Source organism: Hyaloscypha bicolor (genome assembly GCF_002865645.1).
Source record: "Hyaloscypha bicolor E unplaced genomic scaffold K444scaffold_53, whole genome shotgun sequence".
NCBI lineage: Eukaryota > Fungi > Ascomycota > Leotiomycetes > Helotiales > Hyaloscyphaceae > Hyaloscypha > Hyaloscypha bicolor.
In genome coordinates this window covers 3,720,890-3,742,891 of record NW_020194555.1, presented here as the reverse complement: position 1 = coordinate 3,742,891, position 22,002 = coordinate 3,720,890, and the positions used below count along the sequence as shown (strand labels likewise).

The window sequence follows — 22,002 nt, the reverse complement described above, 5'->3', positions numbered from 1 at the left end:
AGTATTATATTATTGTTTTGGGTATTATCAAGAACGAAATAGCCTAAATTATCTTTATTAATACCAAAACGTTAAAATAATGGCAAGATTACTGCGGCTTGATCTAATAGAGGGGGTCAGTCATGTGATCTCGGAAGGAAATTAAGGTCCGGCCGAAGCCCTCCCATTAGCTAGAAACGCTCGGGAACGCCCGAATCGCACTATATCACTTTCGTAAATCATTAATACCACTATATAAAAATCTATTTATAGTAGTAGTAAAAATCTAGACTTACTAATACTACGTTTCCTATAATTAGGGAGCTCTGGTAACCCAATTAGGCGTATTATATTCTCTCCTTTGCAATTCACTATATGTATAATAATACCCAAAACACTAATTTTCTTATGCTTTGAGCCCCAGCCATTAAAACTGCAGTATATTCGTGATTTTGCTGTCTTAATCTCTTCTTTGATTTCTGGCTCAAAATAATAAAATATCTCATTAATCCAGGACTCTATTGTATTATGGGAGGATGGTAGAGCATTTGCAGCTTGTATATTGGCAATCTTGAAGGCGCGTTTTAGTCGGGGAGAAGCTGCTTTGCAAGACTTGATATTATCCATTATAACCCATTTAATAAATGTATTTATGAATTCCTGCTAATGGAACGGGATCGTATGCTTATAGCCTCTATTAACCGGCCCTGAAGCTTGTTGGCCATCATTTCTATACTATACTCTCTATATATCTCCTTTGTAATCGAGAAAGTGGCGGGTAAGGAGATGATTTTCGGCATTTTTAAGGGAGTTGCTATTATAATGCCATTCTCGGCTTCTGGAAAATTCGGGATCGTGGTAGCCTAAAAAACTAATAAGTATATAATTACTATATAATAATAAAAAGGTATACAAAGCTTATATGCCCATATAGTAGGCTTATCTTTTTTGCTTGTATTAGTAAGAGTATAACCAAGCTGCCAAACCTATACTGTCCTCTTCCGCTTGGTAGTACCTGTAATAATGTGTTTTTTCGGAAGCCGTGCGATTATAACTGTGCGATCGTCGAATAAAGGCTCTCCTGGAGTATATGGAGAGTAATCAGGGCGTCGATCTTTAGGAGGAGGCTTGTAAGGGTTGTAGTTTTGATTATAAGTTAGTACCGGCCGATTGTACCGATCTCGTACGTCCTTTCTTTGCTCCCTAGGCATACTGCCTATTATCTGGCTGAAGGCATTCGGAAGATTTAATAACGATTCAGAAGGTCCAATTGAGAGATCACGAGAGGCTCGACTAGTAGGGGTGGATGCGGCGTCCATTTTGATATTGATTAAGGAATCAAATGCCAAGTATGCGAGCTAAGGAGATTTTCAAGGCTAGAAGGCCTAGTAATTAAGGCTATGATTACCTAATTACCCTACTAACCCTCCCAAAAACTCCAATTATTATATATTTAAATGACTCCAAAATCGCAAAATTAGTATGACTTAGCTGATCAGCCGCTTTTAAGCTAGTAGATTTTTAGCTGACTGACTGATATAAAAATTAAAGCCCAACTGAATAGCTTAATAAACTAGCTTATAAGCTAGCTGATAAGCCGGCTGGCTTATTGACCAGCCTGGTTGTCCCCCTGCCCCCACCCTTTTCTCCAAAGGTTCGAGGAGATCTTCAGTGAATGTTTCAATGTTTTGTTCTTCGTCTTGAGATGCATCAATTGATATCACTTGCTTTTCCCTTTGGGACACTGTTGGGTGGAGCATCGAATCGCGCTCAAGGAAAGCATTTGTTAGAAATTCGCCCTTTTGCGAAATGATTCTCTTTATCCGTAAAAATTTCGGGATCCTACATATTTGCCATGGTTTCAAAGGCGTCTTCTGGGGCTCACAGCTATATCATTTCTCAACGAAACATGAAGTTGAGGAAGTATGAAGAATATTCACATATAAATTTGTGGTTTCTCGGTTTCCCTTCGCAACGGGCTCAACCTGCACCCTCAACTCCCTTTACTTCTCCTCCAACCCTGGACTCTTCACATCTTCAAAATCCTCAACTGAAGCAATCCTCCTGACTTCAGTGACATTTCCCCTGAGCGCATGGCTTGGGCACTTGACAGCCCAAGCAACTGCCTCATTTACGTCCTTGACGCACAATCCAGAATCCCTGAACCAGCTCGTCCGCAGGGAAAGGACCGGATTGAATGGTAGGCGGCCCCGAGCTCTGAAAGACGATCCGCCGGCTATCGCGGGAGCTATGGTGGAGACCTTCCGCGGAGAGCAAGATCCCCGCTTTGCGCATTGTCGCGTTGTAAAGGGGGTGGACACATCGGATTGAACTCCTGTACATGCAGCTATATGTCGTAGACAGGTGTTGCTATAGTGAAAGCACGTGCAAACCCTATCTGCTAAATTTTTAGGCGTAAAAGCCTCTATGGCAACAGCACAGCGACATATGATCACCTTACATGAGTCCAATCCGATGCGTCCGCCCCCTTTACTCGCCCATGACTTTCATCATCTCGGGGTCGGGGTTGAATTCGGCTTCTGAATCGAAGGATCCACGCACGAAGATGATAAAGCGTGGCATCTTGGCGAACGTAGTCGGGTTTCCAATGATTGTAGTAGAAATTGGGATTCAAGTGAACAGTTAGAAGGATTTTGACTTTTCTCAAGCACGTCTGGGGGTAATAACCTTAGCTCTTGCTTCTTGAGGGATGTGACGATGGCTTATCTCACAATTTTCTTGCCTAATTTTCTTTGGATATCAGAGAATTGATCTTCGATCTTGGCGCGTCAGGCCTGCAAGAATTCTAGGCAACCGCTGCGCGTGATAGTCGCGAAGTCTCGTGATTGGTGATGCATAGTTACATGAGGTTTAGCGGTGTGATGATCATCCCATCTTACTCCTCACCAGTGATTAAGGCCCGATATCTCTGGAAAGTCAAGCTTCCACTGACTGTAAGGAAGAACCCAACGTGAACGCCACAGTAGAGGAAGTATATCCTCACTCGCGCAGGCCAACCGGCACGCACATCCACACTCACTTGCAATACCGCTCTCTCACACCCTCACGCTCACCCTCCCGCCAAATAGTTATGACTCTCGAAGTTGAAGACTGATTGCAAGTTCTAGTATAGAGAGATTGTTTGTTCAAATTGATGGTCCATAGTATAATTAGCTTCAGCAAGTATCAGCTGAAAGTTGTCTTGATACCATTATTCGGACTTCACTGTCGGCAGTCTCAAGTCTTCCTGCTGAACATTCAGCAGGAATGTTCTCGAGTGGAACACGAGAATACGCTCAATAATGTAACGTATCGTACCGTCAGAAATCTTTCCTGATGAGAAACCTCCTCTCTCTTCTTCCTTTTTTGACATGGCATCAAGAGACTTGCCGTGTGCTCTTCTTGCATTTCCACGACAACATCAACGGTTATATGGAGGATGGCTTAAACAAGAAGGGAGGCATTCAGCAATCATGACTCACGAGTGCACTGTATCAACACAACTCACTTGGAAAACATCCCTGGAAAGAGGGTGATCCCACTCACTCGCCACCGCCTAATCAACCGAAACTCATCCTTTGCAGAATTAGTCCTCGGAGTGAAGCAATTAGCTTCGAGGGTTCGACCAGACTCCAGAGCACAAGGGTGGAAAAGGGGCTGTCAGGATTCGCCTCAGTCTAACATGATGGTTATGTTTTCTCAGCACTGCAAGGATCTCCAAACACATAAAACCATATCTATACAGAGATTGAGAGCCGTCTGCCGAGCATGGTATCCGAGAGAGAGGTGATAGAATGACCAAGAAGATATTCACGTGACAAGAATTTAAGCGAGGGTCCAACGTCGTCTCTATAGCCTCAGTTCAAACCCTTCACGCAATGTAAACTCTTGATCATCAACAATAAACGACCAACTCGGAATATCTTCATTGCACTCGGTCACTCATCAACTTTTAATAACTCTCCCTGAACCGACCACAACGCCACGATCTCCAATTGGGCAAGGTGACAAATCAACTAACAATCCACCATCATGTCCCTCAACCGTCTCGACCCCAAACCCATGACGGATCACGACGACTCCACTGCCGTCATGACACCTCCGGAAACAGTCGCTGACTTCCTAGAAGAAAACGACCCTCTCGGCACCACCAGGCTCAGCTCCTCTTCAGTCCCCTGGCCCGGCTCCACCTTCATCATCCGCTCCGTCTCAACCGGGCACGTACTCACGCTGTGCGACGGACAGGTTGTGACGTCTCCGCCAGGCGGCCGTGGCTCCATCCACTGGGCATGTGTAGAAACAAAAGGCTGGCTAGGCTTCCGCAATGTCGTATCGGGGAGATTCCTGGGGCATGATAACGCAGGGAGACTGCGGTGCACGGCCGATCGTCATCAGGAATGGGAGAAATTTTGTGTGAGGATGACGCCAGATGAAGGATATGTCTTGCTCATGACGCATTGGGAGAGGCTTTGGCAGGTCGGCATTACGGTGGAGCGAGGTGTGGAGAGGCTGGCGAAGATAGGGGAAGCTGGAATCGTTTGGGAGTTTGTTAAGATCTAGATTGAGGTTAGCGACGATCCTTACTTTTGCAAGATGACCGCGAGCTTCAGGAAACTCAAGATGGAGGGATGAAGGCATACTGGATCTCGAGAGAACAAAGTTCACCACAACGCCCTTCGCAAATAGCCAGTTGCAAACACGACTGTCAAGAGAGTAGTGAGATAACAAATTAGGGAGGCTCGCAACAATTACAACAACCTGCTAATTCGACAGATTTCATGGTCCCAATTGATGCAAACGCAACCAGTACTTTGAGAGTTGTGATCAACTGCAATCTGAGTATGATTTGAGTTATAGGAGTATTCAATTGCCCTCTTTGTGCAAGCACCGCTCTGCTTTACCTTTCAATTTATATCATATGCTCAACTCCAACAAGCAAGCCACACATGTCGAGAACACCAAATGCCTTGTCCTATCTTCTGCCGACTTACAGGGAAGACCTCCTCTCGAATGTCTTTGGCACAGTAGAAGTGCAGCAATTATTCACAACCTTTCTAAGTTCAAGAAGCAGAGCGTTGGGGTCGGCATGGGTCTTGCTGCAAGTAGAACATGGAGTCGTAGAGGGAGTAGAATCGTTGTCCCCCCCCCCCCCCCCGAAGGCAGCTTAAGCTGGATCAATATGTCAAACATGATGGCAACAGGAAGGCAACCGACCGTGCATCTAGCATAGAAACTGCTGCACACGACTTGTAAGTACACAAAAAGAGTTACTATGTCGACGTAGCGTCGAGAATTTCCAACGGGACACAATCAGCCAGTAATTTTCTTCTCTTCTCTAGACTGTACCTTCTCACATCGCCCAGGGCCACTTGTCTCTTCAACAAGCTCAATTTGATATTCTGGTCCAATTGAAGACAGCCTGGCTTAATGCAGTCTGAAGCGCTGGGAAAGTCTGAGTATAGATATACAGCAAATACCGAGCTGAGGCAGTATACAAAGCACTCTCGAATTTCACCATCCCAGCTTGTTCAGCTTCAACAAGCCTCCGGGTACATCTCCTGCAATCGAAGTTAAAGGGTTCTCAAATTTAGGCAAGTAATTTCATTGAGTGTTGTCAAGCCGACCCCGATGCCGGTTCTTCCTCTTAAGTCATGAGCAGGCAGGCTTGGCAAAAATACCGTATCGATACGTATCGATACTTGCCCCATATTTTAATTATTATTTAATTATTCATATTTTCTACTATTTTATACGAATTAAAAATTAAAAATCTGTAAGTAGTAAGAATGCTAATAATTTAGTTTAAATAAATATGTAAAATAATGAAATTTTTAACAAAAATATTAATATTTATTAAAATTATGATTTCATGAGTTTTGCGATCCCGATAAGCTTATCGCTAATTTTTTAGCGTGCAGTCCCTAAATTTTAGGCAGTTTATCGCTAAATTTATAGGCTAGCGGCCCCTAAATTTTCGGGAAAATTTAGCGATAAGGTATCGATACTAAAATTCTGGTATCGTTGCCAAGCCTGTGAGCAGGTGTCTTTCTTTCCCAGGAGTTCTTTAATGCACTCTTAAGTAATATTTTTGGATGGATCAAACAAAATCCTGGAAGTCCCAATACTAATAATGGGGATGGAGGGCGAGTTCCGAGCCGGCATCGTCCCAGGCATACTTTCAATGTCAGAGAGTGAAGGGGGCAAATTCCGAGCTGGCGTCGGTGCCGGCGTACTTTCAATATCGGAGATTCAATGGAGAGACAAGGCAACCGCAAAAACTCTTTTCCGATATGAATTCAAAGGAATTTCAACGCGATCTCTTTGCGCATCCTCACGACACTCCGACATCCATGTCCGACCGTGGGGATGGGAGGACACTCGAGACGCAAGCAAACTCGAGAGAAACAACTCCAAATGGACAAGAAACAAGAACAAGAATGGTTTGATAGCGCAGCCAACGCAGGAAAACTAGGGAAGAAGCTGTTGGCTGAGATTCACGAAGAAATCATGGCGAAGCATGGCAGCAGCGAGGATACTCTGGCGTGGCACCAGGCCCGTTGGGACACACGCCTCATTTTATGGAATAGTAAGTGTAAAACCTCCACAAGGAGTAATAAGTTCTGACACTACAGATAGAGCAGCAACGGAATGGAGTCTGGACTGGGGGTATGTCGCCGTCCGAGCCAAGTACTATGGCAAAGCCCACCGCGAGGGAACTTGGTCTATGGAAGGAACCAGAGCAGTACTCGAGCTTACAAACATCATCCTCGCCATCGTTCAATAAGCCAGCCATATATCCACAGCATCACTCGACCTTCCAAGTATCCTCCGCCCCATCGATCCGCACTCCAACGGTACAACCAGAACACTACAACCAAAGCTTGGATCAAGCTGCGAAAGATTTTGAAAAGCTCTTGCTGGCCCGAAATGCACCATGCATCCCTCAGGTTTTGAATCCTCACGCTCCTGAATTCCAAGGTCTTGAAAGCAGTTTACCACGCATCTCTCCTCCTACTCTGAACCCTCATGCTCTCGAATTACAAGGTTCTTCAAGCAGTGTTCAATCTTCAAACAGTACGACTGGTCATGAGAAAGATCTTGGGGCTCGTCTGAGGCAATTGGAGGATGAGGTCTCTCAGCTGAAGGCTATCTTCCAGGAGCATTTGGCAAAGTGTTCAGGCATCAATGGAGGACTGGAGCAGGGTGGAGTGGGACAAGAGACTATAAAGGTTGAGCCTACTGACGATGGAACATTGAAGAACGAGCCAGTACTGGGTGGATCTGGAGAGTGGGAGGAGTATGATGGTGGAGATTTGATGACCTTTGATTAGAGATCTTACAGCAGCATCCAACAGATCACTTCTCAAATATCAACCAGCCAATGGCACATTCTACTTCTGATTCCTAACTTACTACTTGTGCCGTGAATAGACGCAATTTCCCTTTTCGGCAAGCACCCCATCGCTATCTGCTATTCGTACATGACTTTAAGTCCAATTCACATTGAGAAAGCGGACAATTTAAGCCTCGCAGGGAAGGGTAGCCCGCACGGTGCACCAAATTCGTTTATTTACCATCGCCATCGTCATCGATCCCTTCCTGCTATCCTTTTCTTCCAACCCAACCTCTTTCCTAATCCTACTCCTTCTACAAACATTCTGGATCAACCTTGATCTCCTATAAACAAGTCTTTGGCAACCCTACCGCACAAAAAACAAACTGCAAAAATCTTTGCGTCTCGCTTCCCCGGCAGTCATGAAGTTCACAAAGACCTTCGCAGTTCTTGCAACCCTCCTCCCTCTAGTAAGCCTCTCCCATCAAAGCACATCACCTTCTCCAACTAACAAATGGAGGTCCTCACAGTCTCCTTGCCTTCTACAGATCCGACCGAAAGCCAGTCCGATGGCAGTCTTCGGCTTCCTACTATCAGCGATGAACATGGTGACCATTCCTTCAAGTTGACTGGAACCTTTGATGTAAGGAACATATTGTGTAAATGGACTTGAGGCATTTTGTTTGCTGATTTCAAAACAGCATGTCATGGCCGAACTCAAGGAGCACTATCCCGAGGTTCACCTTCCTACGCCCGACGCCGACAAGCCCGCTCTCCTAGAATGCGGTAACGCTGTGAGTTCATTTCATTGGCTCTCTTCCAAGAACAGCCCCCTTGACTAACTCCAAATTCTTCAAGCTCCCTCCTCTCTGCGTTCCAGTGGCAGGCTGGAATTGGGGCAACGCATATGTCGGTGGCCTCAACAGCTTCACTACATTATTGAATATCGAGAATTATGTCATGAGGATTCCTCCAGAATGCCAAGTAATCTGGTGCAACGATCATGCTTCAGTTTGGATTTGCAATAACGTGAGTTCAAAGTACCCGAGAGCAAGGAATTTCCATATCCTAACAAAGGTCCCTCACAGCATAATGATATCCTACAAGTCCAGACTCCAAAGCACAATTGTGGCAAGCCGTATTCAATATATTATCGATCAATGTCAACACTGCCTCTTGGGAAAGTCCTTTTGCTTTGCGGGCGGTCAAGTTTTCGACAATCAAGACAACTGGAATCTGATTGTTAAGGGATCTGCGGATACAAATGCTGGTGGCATGGGCTGCCCGCCCCCAGGCCGCGTCAAGAAGCGTTCCCTTGAGATTGATGGTTCCTCCACTTAGTTCTCCCTCCCGGAGCGCCAGCTCCCCAGGGCAGTACCTTCATGTTAGGAAAAGTTGCAATGGTCATACTTGCATTGGCGATTTTCTTTTGGGTTGTGTTTTAGGATACCTGGAAAGAAACCCCCTCTGGAAACTGAGCAGTTTAATAATCATGCGCACTTTTGGATGTACATAGATTGAGACAACTCGGGCCCTCTCTTTTCAGGTTCCTTGCACATAATAAAAGCTTTGCAGCAAACCCAACATGGATTCTGTGTGGTGTTTTACTTTCATTCTGTATAATAGCTGCCTTTTAACCCTGCAGCAACTTCAAACCTTCTCGTTCTGCTTTGAAAGTGAAGTAGACTCGTTGTGCTCACTGTTGGGAAACCCTTATCTAACCAACCGGGTTTGGAGAAGACACTTCCTGTTTTGTGTTCTGAAGCTTGCGGCCCCACTCCTCCCCCTTTCTTTCAAATTCACCACGCTTCGCCAGAGTCCCGTGCTTTCAAGTTTGCAATGGAAGTGCCTGGCAAAATAGAACAAATAGTCTTGGGCAGTTGTTTCATGTGTATTTCTGCCTAGTAGATAAGAATATAGGTTTTGTCTTCTTTGTATTATCATTTCAAACATAAGTAAACAATGAAAACAAGGCATATAAAAGCTTGACAATCGGTTGAACACATGTATCTCTCACATGTCTGGAACTTCACCCTATCAAGTGTTTAGATTTCTCGAATCTTCGGATCGTTAGAAACAAAGACACCCCTCCTTCAAGTCATTCGCTCTCTAACATGGGAAACAGGTGTGCACAACTCCTTAGCGTCAAGTCCTGCCTTTTAGACTCGGAGTTGCTGAAGAGACATATCCGACATAGATTCTTTTCTCACTAATGCAAAAACATACATTCCTCTTCCCGCGTCCCCGATCTTGTCTTCCTTTCTTTTGTCCAACAGTGTACTCTGCAACCTCACACGTACCCGTTCCCCCAAGTCCCAACACCTCTGATCATCTCGATCTTCTTCATATAATTTTCCACTCCTCCACACACGCAAATCACGCTTCACAGCACTCTCCAAACCGCCAGAATGAGCGTAACACTCACCCACGTCGTCGCCGCCTTGGCCTCCGTCACTGTCGTCCTCTCCTCTGCCATCCCTGAGGTTGGCGGATCTGACGTCGCTGTCTCTGGTAGGTTTTCTTTGCCTCCTCCTCCTGCTACGCATGCTGATGAAGCAGCTGGTTCCGATATCACTGCCGGCTCTGAGTTCGCCCACTTCGGCTTGAGCTCCGCTGGCACTGAGGTCTACCATGATGATGAGTTCGTTGGTACTCCTGAGGAGATCTATGCCAAGGTCAATGCTCGTCTTGCCTCTCTCGGTCTCGAGAAGCGTGGTGAGTTGGTTGCTAAGAACAAGGTAATCTTACGTTTTTCCACTTACCCTTTCCTGTCTCCTCTAAACGAAACGGAGCGGCCGTTGTTGCTCTCTCCCTTTTCCACCTCCTCTGCGCCTTCTGTTCCAAGCGAAGCACGCCCGTCAAAGAAACAAGCTGATACGAATATGACAGATCTTCCAACCACTCTGCGTTCACATCGGCGGCTGAGACTGGAAAGCTGCCCTGGTCTCTGATGCCAACAAATGCCGTGACTCTATGGGCAAGGGTGGGCGCTTCTTTGTTAATCCCCGCAGCTGTGCTCGCATCTGCTGCATCAGCGGCAACGCAGTCTTCATTTGCAACGGTGTTCGTCTTCCCCTCCCCTCTCCTTTCCCCCTTTCTTCCAATCTCGCTTCAAGCACTTGAAGTGAATTTGAATTCAGACAAGAACATCAAGCTGACGGGACCTGGGCAGAACACCTACTCCATCAACCCCTCCCTTCCCTAAATCCAAGGCTATGTCGGTAATATCATTGAACACTGCAGCTTCACCACCATCGCCGGCCAGCTTGCTGGTGGTCAGATGTTTGACACCGACCGCGAAAACGTTATCCTCAGAGGTGGCCAGGGTCTTGCCACCGACTGCGCGTACGGCCCATGGAAGAAGTAGCCTCTCTCGCTTTCCACACCAGTGGTGTTTCTTCACCAGCGCTTCTGCGATGGGACTAAGATGCACACTTTCCTGGTTGGCTTGATATTCATGGCGTTGAATGGTGGCATGGGGCGTTAATAACTTTCTTTTCTTTGCACGTCTTCGTGCACTGCTTGGGGAAAGGTCGCTAATGGATTTCTTTCCTTCTCTCATGCGGCATTGCGGTGGTGTTTACCGGATTTGCTTTCAGGATGAGAGGTCAATCGGGTGAATATGTTGAGATGTGCATGGGCTGAGACAACCTTGCAATCAAATAAATAAACTCTACTAAAATAGCAACCTAAAATCTTTTTCTTTAATGATTTGCTTGAAGACTTTGTCTTTGTGTCAAATGAAAAGCCAAGCAGCCGCTTGCACTGATTGCATTCTGTCTTGGAAGCACGGTTGCTGCAGCGCATTGAAAATCAGTAATAGGGAGCATTCGAGAGAATTAATTCAGCAGCAAGGTTTTGGTACATTGTTGCAGTTGTTGGAAGACTGGGATGAAGATATATTGCAAGATACAGAGACCACCTCGCGGCCTTAGTAGCACAAGTGTGCAATTAAGTTGACAATAATTCAATGCTATTATTGCGAAAACAAAGTATATCTTAAATACGGTACTTGGGCTTCAAGTCCGCCAGGAGCTGCAGCTGCAGACTGTGCTGTAAAATGGCGGAAACACGATCAGTCAGCGCTTTGCGGCTGGCCTGACTACGCCCTTCAATCAACATCAAGCCAATCCTCGGCTGGCAGCAACACATGGGCTACTAAATGACGCAAAGTGCGAAGATCAAACCACATGTTAAATTCTGCCGCCTTCGTAGTCGATCTCAGTTAGTTGTGCGAAGTTCGCTCCGTTAGACGCATGACGTAATCGAGCATTCGTCCCTTTTTTCCCAACTGGTGAAGGTATAAACCTTATATCAGACTCGAAATGCAAAATTCTGCTCAAAATCTAATTCAAGTCAATATCTGAACTTCGTAAGGCACCATGGACCTTCAACATACTGGTGCCAAGGCTGGAATAGCTGATATAATCTCGCATCATCGAATAAAACCTTGACAGAGAAATCAGATCGACAATAGATGAAATGTGTGGTCTTCGTTCACGGTACACCTTGGTCATCAGTGGTTCCCCAGCCTATCGCCGAAGCCCTCTTCGCAAAGAGGACGTATCAAATCCTTGTCTACGACCAGCCAGGCTACGAACAATCGCAGGATTTCGATCCAAGTAGCAGTACCACTACTTCTACTTCTACTTCTACTTCGGAAGAAAGATTCCCAGGAGACACGTCTGTTAAGTTCCAAGTTCTAGCTCTGACCGATCTGCTCAAACATGTACAGATGGACGGTCAGGTGGGCACCCAGCCCCAGCTATCATAGCGCACGATATCGCCGGGACAATCGTCTTGCAAGCTCATCTTCTGCATGGATGTGAGTTCGATACCATTATGCTGCTTGATGCGAATACTGTGTTACCTTGGGGAGACGGGTTCTGCAAGCTCGTTCGAGCTGAACTGCAGACATTCGTGAACCTCCCACAGAATATCTTGAAGCTGTCGTTCGGGCTGTGATCCGAAGTGCATGCCTCAATACGAATGTACTACAGGCTGGTTGGGAGGATGTTCTTTCTCGCCCTTGGATTGGCCGTCCCTCAGATGGGCTGGAGCAGGAGAACGGCAGCGGGGTTTCGTCCGTCCGATTGCACAAGCGGATGAAGATATGGCGGAGATGCTGGCAGGGGTTTTGTACGAGCGTGTACGATGTGAAGATCGTATGGGGAGAGTAAGGCCAGTGGATTCCGAGAAGAAAATAGAAGAGTTGGTCAGAAGGTAGAAGGGTAGATTAAAGGAGTCTGTCTTCATTCCCGAAGCCAGTCATCTAGTTATGCTGGATCAGCCTGGGAGGTTCACTATCGAGGTATTTGACTGCCTGCCTCGATTTGGATCGCCTCGAAGCCTCTTGGTTTCTTGAGCTGGCTCCTTGAAAATATGTCATGACAAAACGAGGCATGCGCGGAAGCTCCTTGGCAGGCTGACAGCTGGCCGGCGTAAGGAGATTAGGGATAGCTTTTGATTTTCGCAGTATCTGGCTCGGTGTTGATTATGATGAACAGATGTAATCAATCACCGCTGCCTCCGCCTTGGATTCGAGCCCAAGAAACTTTGTACTTGAAGCGGTCCAAAGTGCGGTGAGCTGGTGTAGAAATAGGGGCAACCTCGCTTAGCACTCAGACCCCCTTGTCAATCAAGAACAAGGCAATCGCCGACAAAAGCACCTGTCAAAACAGTAGCGTGCGAAGATCAAGCTACAAGGCAATTGCGAGGAAGTAGAACGGGACGTGAATACAGATAACCCCTCTGTGTCGAAAAAGAGAAACTCAACGCATCGCTCGACGAACTTGTCGCACTTTCAGCACGCTACAACCAGTACCTAAAAGGACGTGGATAATAGGACTTGTATCAAGATAAGTAGCAGCTTAAGCAATTGGGATAGTAGGATTTAGGTTCAGTAACCCCTATAGACTTGCTTTCCCTTGCGATTTGAAAGGGAGGATTGTGACTATGAGCCCAGCGGCAATGAACAATGCACCACTCGTATAGACCGGAGCAGAAGTTTGAAGGTTGGAGAACATGGCAATAATTGGCTGTCCCAGTCCATCAGTGCGAGTTATTAATCGTTAAGAAAAGGGACGTGTAGAGAACTCACAGCCATGATGCCAAAAATCCTGTTTGCAGTTGCCGCTATCGCATTGCCTGTTCCCCTATCCTTCGTTGCGAAAATCTCTGGCGTTACTGAGGCCATTATTGGGCTAGTCGACAAAACCGAGAAGCGAAAAGTGATTTTCTGATTTTTTGATTTTCGCACCCGCACCCCCCCCCCCACAACACCTTACTAAAAAAAAAAGTACAACATCTACGCCTTATTCTCAACTACTACTAGCCCCCCCCTATCTTGCATAGTTCATAAGGCAAATCCTATAGATTACAAGACATATCTCCCTTACTTTCTATATCCTTTATATTTATATTACTCGAATTATCTATATTTCTTTTATTTTCTTCTCCTCTAGTATTTTTACTTTCCTCTATTATAATCTTTTCCCTCTTTACTTTTTAATCTTATATCTGTTTTTATATTTACTTTCTATATTATATAAGTAATATAATCTTAAAAGAATTTAATTCTATAAATATATATTAAGTTTATTTCTAGATTTGCTTTATTTTTCTCTAATTTCTTTAACTTTCTATTCTAATATAGCTTTATTTCTCTAATTTTAGCCTTATTATTAATTTAATTTATTAATTTAATAATATTATTATAAAGAAAAAATAAAAAAGAAAATCGAGAAATAAAGATATTTATTTATTTATTTATATTTTCTAAATAATATAAGATTATAATTTATATATAAAGAAAAAATATATTTAAATATATAGGTATTAATATTAATTTTCTATAAATCTTTTAATTTTATTATAATTATTTTATAAGAAATATTTATATAAATCTATTTAATAATAATATTATAATATAATAAAAGATTTATAAAATATTATAGTATTTTAATATAATTAAATAAGATATTATAAGTTTAGGCTATATATTACTATTATAAAGTACTTTTAGTAATATAAGTACTAAATTACTAGAGTAATAGTAAGGCATACTCTAAAAATAGAGAAGCAGATATATATAATTATTAGAAATCAGGAAATTAGAAATCAAAAATCAGAAAATCAAATCTTGCTTCTCGGTTTTATTAACTATAGTCGGTCTAATCTAAAAGCAATAAAAAAAATACTACTATAATACTAATTAATATAAATCGTATTAATTAAAACTATACTATATATTCTAAAAATTAATTCTATATTCTCAAAATTATAATATCTTTATTATTAAAGAAGTTATAATATATATAATTAAGTAAGGAAATATATTTATATTTTATATAGTTGTTTTTTTACTTTAGTTATTATATAACTGCCCTTCTAAATTAATTGCTCTTTTATAATTATATTAATATCTTAATAACTATAAATCTAATTAAGTACATTTTTTAAATACTTCTAATAGCTACTTCTATAAGCCTTTAGAAGTATAAGTAAGCTAATTCAATTCTTAATTTAATTATAGTTCTTATTCTAGCTAAAGAAGCTATAATCCAAATAACTAATAACAAATAGTATAGGAAACCCTCTAATATAGAGAATAATTCTAATAATTCAGATATTAAACCAAGTAATGAAATTGAGCTTAAAAATTCAATACTTTTTTAGATTTAGTAGAAGCTTTTTATTAGTAATAATAAGACAATTATTTTAGAGAAGCCTATAGTTATATAGTAAGATTAGAGACTTATAGAATAAACTAGTAAGTTTCTTACCTTATTTTCTTATTTTTATATTATAATATAAGTATATTAAAACTATTTCTAGCTTCTAGAGGCTTATATAACTCTAAATTAATAAAGGAATTAGTAAAGCTATTAAGAACTCAATAATAATATATATATAATTAGAAAGTAAAAGATACTCAAGTTATAGAGTAATCTAATAGGCTTAAGGCCTCTATAATTATACTATTTTTTAAATAAAAGAGGCTAAAATTCGATATTATTAGAGGGCTAATTAATATTCCTAGAAATATATAATTAAGAAAAGAATAAAGGCTTAAAAATAAAAATAATAGAACTAATAAGCTACTTTTAGATGCCTTTATTAGAAATGCTTATAGAAATAATAAAGCTCTAGATATATAAATAACTTATTAAAAAGTCTTTAATAATATAGATATTAAGCTAGCTCAAACCAAAGAACTATATATTTCATATATAATTACTAATTTATACTTACTCCAGTAATATATCTAATAGCTTCTAAAGCTAGGGAAATATTAACTTAGAAAAATTAATATATTACTTTTAGTAGCTTCTAGTAATTACTACTTTAATAATAGAAAAATACTAGCTTGGCAAATTAAAAGGCTATTTAATTATTATTAATAGTAATATAGTATTCTATAGGAAACTAGAAATAATAAAAGAAATAGTACCTCTTATTTAAATAATAAGAATATTTTTCTAGTCTACTAGACTTAGTTAATTAATTAAGAACTTAGAATAATATTACTAAATAATTTCCTAAATACTACTAATTAGGAGATTTTATCTCAATTATTATTAATAATAGAAAAGCCTATTATTTATAGTATAGCCTGCTTATAGCTTTCTAGACTCGGCTTTTATTACTATAAGACTAAGAAAAGACTTTATATAAATAGATATAAATAACCTAATATAATTTAGTATTATTAAAAGATATTTTTGCTATTAATAAAAGAGCTTTTATTATATATAGTTTAATATAAGAAAAATAAAGCTAGTATATAATATATAATTTAACCTTTACTTCTAATTAGAGTTTAAATATATATAATATATTTCTATAATAAGAGCTATTTTTATGAATTTAATTATAAAAAGAGCCTCTAGCTAGTAAATAATTAGTAAAAAATGCCGAGAAAGAGTAAAAAAAGGCTAATTCACGATTCTGAATTCATAAGCCTTAAAAGGTATATTAGAATACTAAATAATAAAGACATTTTTATTCCGGATAACCCTAATTTAAATATCTATTAAATTATATATCTAGGTTTAAATAGAGATCTCTAGTAAGATATAAAACAGCTACTAGTATAGATTACTAGGATACTTAATATATTTAAATAGAAGTACCTAAACTATATAGCTATTCTAATATTTAATTAGTTTTTTATATATACTTTATATAGTAAAAGTATACTAAATATCTTTAGTATAAATAAGTTACTAGAGGGAATTAAAAAGAGTAATATTAAGGCCTATAGAAGAAATATATACTTTTTACTAAAATATATAATTCCGGAATTATAAGGTACTATTTAAGTTCTTTAATAACTTAATCCGAATAAAGAAAAAGAGCCTAAAAATATAAAACAGATTCTTATTAAGTAAAGTTATAATATACCTAGCTTAAGATTTAAGTATTTAAAGGATATTAAATATACTATATCCTTTAAATACTTTTCTACTATTAAATAAATATACTATTTAGCTCGTATATTATTGAATTACTAAGACTTTTTTAAAGAAAAATCCCAAATTAAAGAGCTTATTATAAATCGGAAATATAAAGCTATATTTTTACTAAAGTTTTACTATAAAATTAACTCAATTAAGATATACTAGAGATATAGCAAAACTCGATATTATTAAATAAAGAAGGCTAGATTCCCAGATACTAAGATTAAGGTAGTAGAGGCACTTAAAGCTTATTTAATTAAGACTATATAGAGGTTTTATAATTATATATTTTACTAGATAGATATATATCGGAAGGAATTAAGTATTAAATAAGCTATTTAGTATATACAGAAGCAAAAATGCTATAGAATAATATCTAAAAAGGTAATAGACAAATAGAATAATATATAAAAGTAAGAGAAAGAAAGTAGCTAAATAATAAGTAAGGTTTATAGATTTAATTCGGCTAAAAGTTAGCTTAAAACCTATAAAATTAGGGCCCTACTATATATATAATATATATAGTACTAGAAAAAGCTATATTTAGTATTTAGGAAAGTTTATTTAAGCTTATAGGACTTATTTATTATTATTATATTTATAATAAGGCTAGTAAGATACCGCGATCTCCCCCTGAAGTCCGGGATCACGTGACCTTAGCGAGCAAATATATTCGCGTTTTGTATAAGGGAAAATCAAAAAAGTAAAAAGGGTCCGTGTACTTTAAGCCTCGATTATTAATAAACCACAAATTATATTAAAAATCTAATTAATAGGTATTTTTCGCCTGCTTCTATTCTATAATCGCATCACTTAGTATAAATTAATTAGGGTTGTAATTAAAAAGGTATTATGGGCGTAAAAGAGCGACCGTTTTGTCGCTTTTGGATCGGACCGACTGTAGCTAGCTGTGGGCCTCAGTAAACAAGGGGCATTTCGGTTTGCTCCCTCTCTAAGCGGATTCTCTGGACGGGTTTTTGAGGCTATTAATTAGCTTGGCCTCAAACCTTTCTTTTAGTATTGTTTTGATCAGAATACGTCGTGCAGCATCTAGTTGCGGCTCCATGACTGTGACTGCCACGAAAGCGCCGATTCTGGCGGGATGGCAAAATGGCAAAAGAGGAAGAAAAGGACGGAGAGGCAGATGGGCTGAAGGCACTATTTCAAGCGGTCGCACGTGGGATCAGCAGTGGGGTAAACCAATTCTGCCTCGTTACCTCGTTAGATATTGTTCCCTAGGCCTCCCCGCTACAGGCGCGTCCCACTGAGCCACACAAGCCACAAGTCTACCCCGCGGTCCTTAAAAAGGTTAACTAAAAAACAAGCGACACCTAATTCGCCTTTTATTATACCTTCTAAATACACTTAGTACTTTATTTATAATGTAAATCAGTTTAATATAAATGCCTCTAAGGAGAGTACTACTCTTTTCTTTATAAATTCCTTCTTACTTTATACTTATTATATCCTAAATACCTTCCTTCTCTAGTCTCATTGTTTAATAGACTTCCTAAATATCTCTTTATTAATTCTGCATCGCTAAAAGTCAGGTTAGAGAGTCTGAACAGTACTATCAATTTTTGGTCAAGTTATAAGTATATAAAAACGGCCGCTTAAATGATTATCTGTTCTAGCATTTCTGTCATTGAAATTACAAAGAGTGATGAAACATATCTTCCCATAGCTAATAAATCAAAGGAATGTAATCATTTAAGTCGGTTGTCTGGTGCTGCGAGGCCGCCATTTATATCTTAAGCAATAATGAAATGTCAATACAGAAATGAATGTGGGCATGAAAAACCGGCTGTCTGGTTCAGCGAGTCTGTAGTTGATGAGTAAAGTAGGCTTAGTATTCCCCTCCAGTATCCATAAAACCAAAACGAAGGGAAAATGTAAGTGCAACCAGCGCACCTTAGATCCTGTAGGGATCGTGGGGTCTTAATCTGCTCTCTTGATCAACGATCCACTCCTTCAGAAGCGCATCATCTTCGCCGAGATCGTTGGCCGATTGATCTGTAAGACATAATATTAGCTAGAAAATCATTGCATAGCGGATCAGCTCACAGAAATTGATGATTTGCGTACGCAGGCCATCGAAGGACCTTCTCAGTGCCTCGCTCCTTCCAATCCAATCGAAATTCCCCTGTTCTCGCCAGTCGATATAGAGGGGTGAAGATTGACGGAAGAGTGCGGCATAGTTTGTTGTCAGAATATTGTATATGTGCTTCGAGGCTCCGACTACCATTTCACTGTCTGCATTGAAATTAGAAAGATGGGCTACATGGATGGCAAGAACATACTGGAACAACCAGGCTGAAATATGTTGGGTCGCGGGGCTATAGCATACTGCTTGTAGACGGCCATGCAGTCTCGATATGTGAGGATCAGAGACCACATGCACGCCCACAAAGGAATCATGTTGTTCTCTCCAGGACCTTTCGCTCCATATAGCAGCTTGTGCAAAGCTTTCAAGATGAGGCGCTCCTCAGTTTCTATGCCCTTTTTCAAAACGAGGACGATTTGGTTCTTTACTGCTTTGGAAACAAGAACGGGATTATCGTTATCGGAATTGGAGAGGTCGTAATGCGTGCAACGCCAGCACCTCACTAACTTCAATAGTCTAATTGAGCTGCTCAAAAGATCGTGCTGCCCATCATCAACTGCGGTTAGTGAGAAGTCTACCGATGACAGTCATCTTTAAGTGTACTTACAAGTGGCAGCCGAGGTGCATGCCTGCAGTATTGATCCATGAATTCCTTGAGATTCGTAATCAACAATTGCTGGACAGACTGCCCTCGAGCATCGGTCATATTTGCGTCGCCCCAATTCAATAGATGATTCAACTTCGGCATATTTTCTGGTACAATGGCATAGCGTTTGCTGATAACAACATTGAAATTGATCCTGTCGAGTGCTACGCTGTGGTAGAGAATTGGGTCTTCTGAATCCGGCGTTGAGTAGTCCCGTACCGTGATCGGCACCACGAGTTCAGTTGGAAATTGTTGACCTTCGTGAAACACCATTCCCACACGAATTGACTTAGGTGGCCCATAATAACTTTTGATCTCAGAAGATAAAAAGCCGCGAGTGAAGGAGATTAAGAGCAGGTCTGCTTCATTTAGTGAATGCGTAAGGCATTAAGTACCTTGGGAATAACTCACCAAAGCCGCCGAAGCGAAGTTCAATAAAGGAACTCTGGATACATATTGCACTTGCAAGATTGAGATTCCCGGCTGCCTTCACGCACGCTTCACAAGGTCTAGGATAAGTGAACTGACATGTTTAGTGGTTAAAAGTACGACAGGTATCGGGGTCACTTGCCTTTATTTTTCTAGCCTTGCATCTTGAACATGACCTGACATTTCTGGCAAGTTTATACGCTTCGCGTTCGCTTGGAGGAATTGGCTTCTTGGTTCTCCTAGCTTTGGGCTGCTGATTGGTCGGAAAACATGTGACCATGTCCTTGAATTTGTACTTGCCACTTGATGAAGCCTTGGACTTCGCTTTTGTTCGTTTCTGGCTGGAGCCCGCAGTAGAAACAAGGTCTCCCAATGAAGAGGGAGGTATCATTGGCGGAAAGCTCGAGCTAGAGGTTGCGTCTGGACTATCCGAGGCCTCTCCGAAAGGTGCAGGCACATTCTCGAGAAGTTCGTTCTGTCCCGAGCCGGTTGCAAACGAGTACGAGTAATTCTCAGACCCATATCCGCCAGTATCTGGCAACAATTTACTGGGGTTGGCATTGAAAAGGGTTCCAGACGAGTTCTGTGGATTGGAGAAGCTGTACGAGTTGGTGTCAAAACCATCCGGGTAGCCTGAGATCGAATTGAAACACCTCATGCTGGGTTCTGGCTCCGTAGAAGCGACAAGGAAGGTACCAGAAGTCCAACCTAAGTTCGTAATGCCACCCCCAGGAGGCAAAACGGGTCGAAGGAGGCAGTCCCGGAATCCTGCATCGGTAGGAATATCATAGTTCATCTCCATGTCGACCTCCGCCCCCACATTAAGATCTAAGTCTTCATAGTACCGACTTCCTTGACCACCGCTGTCCTGGAATAGGCCATCGTGCTCTTGCTCCATTTCGGCCTGAGTAAGGCTTCGACAGGGATGTCGCAAGGCTGCCGTCGCAAGGCCAAGGAAGGGAAACGACCAGTAGCATAGGTCAGCGTTGACGACCCAAGGGTGTGACAACTTTTATAACGGAAAAGTTAGAAATGATGAGTCAACGGAAACGCTGGAAATGGAAACTCGCTGAAGTTGAATTGCATTTCTAAAGGTGAGCACCGCTCGCCAAATCAGGTGACCGAAGGATTGAGGAGATTTTCTCACCGAGAGCCCAAATTGGGACACGCATGCATAAGACTTCAGCCAAGCAAAGTGCCTTGTGGTCATGTGAAGGTGGGCTGGGAGTGTATAGGCAATATTGTCAATATCATGATTGGGCGGGCCCAATGCAGTGCTCCCAATGAATGGGGCGTCTAGCGCGCCCTGGACCACCCACCAGGTAAAGTCCAGGGCAGTTCTAAATAATATAACGCCCTGACTCTTATTGGGTGGTCCAGGGCGTGACTTTTGATTACCTAGGGCGCCTTGATAGGCCCGCTTAGGGTCGATTTTGAAGATATATTTTGGGCCTAGCTCTATAGACCAGGCTTAAGCTTGAACGATTTCCTACTTTTTTAAAGAAATCTCTGTAGTACAGCACTTTTTTCTCTAGAACTACGTGGATTGCACTTGATTATATTAATAAATGTGTTCCAACCACCGAATTTTAGTTATAGTTAAGGCTAGTAAGTATATAAGAAGTTAGATAAAAAGTAATTTATTTTATAGTAATTACTTTAAATAATTATTAGCTAATTAGTAGAAAAAGAGGCATTTAGGAAAAGAGAGATTAAGAAACTGTAATTTATTACTTCTTTTAGCTAGTACTATTTTTTTAAATAAAAAAATTAGAAATATAACCTTTAGGCAAACTAGTTTAACCTAATCTAATTCTAATTAAATAATTTAAGATAATTTAGTTCTTAAATTTTTACTAAATAGTCTAAGGCTAGAAGAATTTATTAGCTAATTATCTAAACTTTCTAATTATTTAAAAAAATTCAATAATTATTTAATTATTATAATCTATTTTAATATTAAATAAATTATTTTTTAAAGCTTTTATTATTTATTAAATTACTATATTAAATTCAGAAATAATTTTAATAAATTCCTTAAAATAATAAA

General features: G+C 40.8%; 7 protein-coding genes across 7 annotated transcripts; 5 read left to right on the top strand and 2 right to left on the bottom strand.

The window, feature by feature from the left end:
* Positions 1-1,756: 1,756 nt before the first annotated feature.
* K444DRAFT_718323 (uncharacterized protein) lies at positions 1,757-2,562 on the bottom strand (the record flags this gene model as incomplete). Its single annotated transcript, XM_024888423.1, has 2 exons — positions 1,757-2,311; positions 2,474-2,562. 2 exons carry the CDS (start codon positions 2,560-2,562, stop codon positions 2,107-2,109), a joined length of 294 nt encoding a protein of 97 aa, XP_024739943.1. The 3' UTR covers positions 1,757-2,106.
* Positions 2,563-3,864: 1,302 nt separating this feature from the next.
* K444DRAFT_611051 (uncharacterized protein) lies at positions 3,865-4,866 on the top strand. The gene has a single exon (XM_024879872.1). It carries the CDS (start codon positions 4,012-4,014, stop codon positions 4,537-4,539), a length of 528 nt encoding a protein of 175 aa, XP_024739942.1. The 5' UTR covers positions 3,865-4,011; the 3' UTR covers positions 4,540-4,866.
* Positions 4,867-6,313: 1,447 nt separating this feature from the next.
* On the top strand, positions 6,314-7,355 carry K444DRAFT_662035 (uncharacterized protein). Its single transcript, XM_024886647.1, has 2 exons — positions 6,314-6,565; positions 6,616-7,355. Exons 1-2 carry the CDS (start codon positions 6,346-6,348, stop codon positions 7,308-7,310), a joined length of 915 nt encoding a protein of 304 aa, XP_024739941.1. The 5' UTR covers positions 6,314-6,345; the 3' UTR covers positions 7,311-7,355.
* A 379-nt stretch (positions 7,356-7,734) lies between these two features.
* On the top strand, positions 7,735-8,653 carry K444DRAFT_627881 (uncharacterized protein; the record flags this gene model as incomplete). The annotated part of the gene is made up of 5 exons (XM_024882857.1): positions 7,735-7,782; positions 7,833-7,955; positions 8,014-8,106; positions 8,171-8,341; positions 8,498-8,653. The coding sequence occupies 5 exons, from the start codon at positions 7,735-7,737 to the stop codon at positions 8,651-8,653; spliced, it is 591 nt and encodes a 196-aa protein (XP_024739940.1).
* Positions 8,654-9,720: 1,067 nt separating this feature from the next.
* Positions 9,721-10,679, top strand: K444DRAFT_627880 (uncharacterized protein; the record flags this gene model as incomplete). Its single annotated transcript, XM_024882856.1, has 2 exons — positions 9,721-10,027; positions 10,525-10,679. The coding sequence occupies 2 exons, from the start codon at positions 9,721-9,723 to the stop codon at positions 10,677-10,679; spliced, it is 462 nt and encodes a 153-aa protein (XP_024739939.1).
* A 1,110-nt stretch (positions 10,680-11,789) lies between these two features.
* K444DRAFT_718316 (uncharacterized protein) lies at positions 11,790-12,677 on the top strand (the record flags this gene model as incomplete). Its single annotated transcript, XM_024888422.1, has 4 exons — positions 11,790-12,059; positions 12,143-12,264; positions 12,362-12,488; positions 12,540-12,677. 4 exons carry the CDS (start codon positions 11,790-11,792, stop codon positions 12,675-12,677), a joined length of 657 nt encoding a protein of 218 aa, XP_024739938.1.
* A 5,679-nt stretch (positions 12,678-18,356) lies between these two features.
* K444DRAFT_662034 (uncharacterized protein) lies at positions 18,357-20,998 on the bottom strand. Its single transcript, XM_024886646.1, has 6 exons — positions 20,095-20,998; positions 19,935-20,046; positions 19,485-19,882; positions 19,074-19,419; positions 18,838-19,026; positions 18,357-18,786 (listed from the first exon to the last, which is right to left on the bottom strand). Exons 1-6 carry the CDS (start codon positions 20,848-20,850, stop codon positions 18,686-18,688), a joined length of 1,902 nt encoding a protein of 633 aa, XP_024739937.1. The 5' UTR covers positions 20,851-20,998; the 3' UTR covers positions 18,357-18,685.
* Positions 20,999-22,002: the final 1,004 nt, after the last annotated feature.

Bases quoted from the DNA above. Each gene is read 5' to 3' on its own strand.
- K444DRAFT_611051 (XM_024879872.1), top strand. From the start codon at position 4,012: ATGTCCCTCAACCGTCTCGACCCCAAACCCATGACGGATCACGACGAC.
- K444DRAFT_662035 (XM_024886647.1), top strand. From the start codon at position 6,346: ATGGGAGGACACTCGAGACGCAAGCAAACTCGAGAGAAACAACTCCAA. The intron at 6,566-6,615 runs GTAAGTGTAAAA...CACTACAGATAG, and splicing joins ACGCCTCATTTTATGGAATA to AGCAGCAACGGAATGGAGTC.
- K444DRAFT_662034 (XM_024886646.1), bottom strand. From the start codon at position 20,850: ATGGAGCAAGAGCACGATGGCCTATTCCAGGACAGCGGTGGTCAAGGA. The intron at 19,027-19,073 runs GTATGTTCTTGC...ATTTCAATGCAG, and splicing joins ATTTCAGCCTGGTTGTTCCA to ACAGTGAAATGGTAGTCGGA. The intron at 18,787-18,837 runs GTGAGCTGATCC...TATGTCTTACAG, and splicing joins TACGCAAATCATCAATTTCT to ATCAATCGGCCAACGATCTC.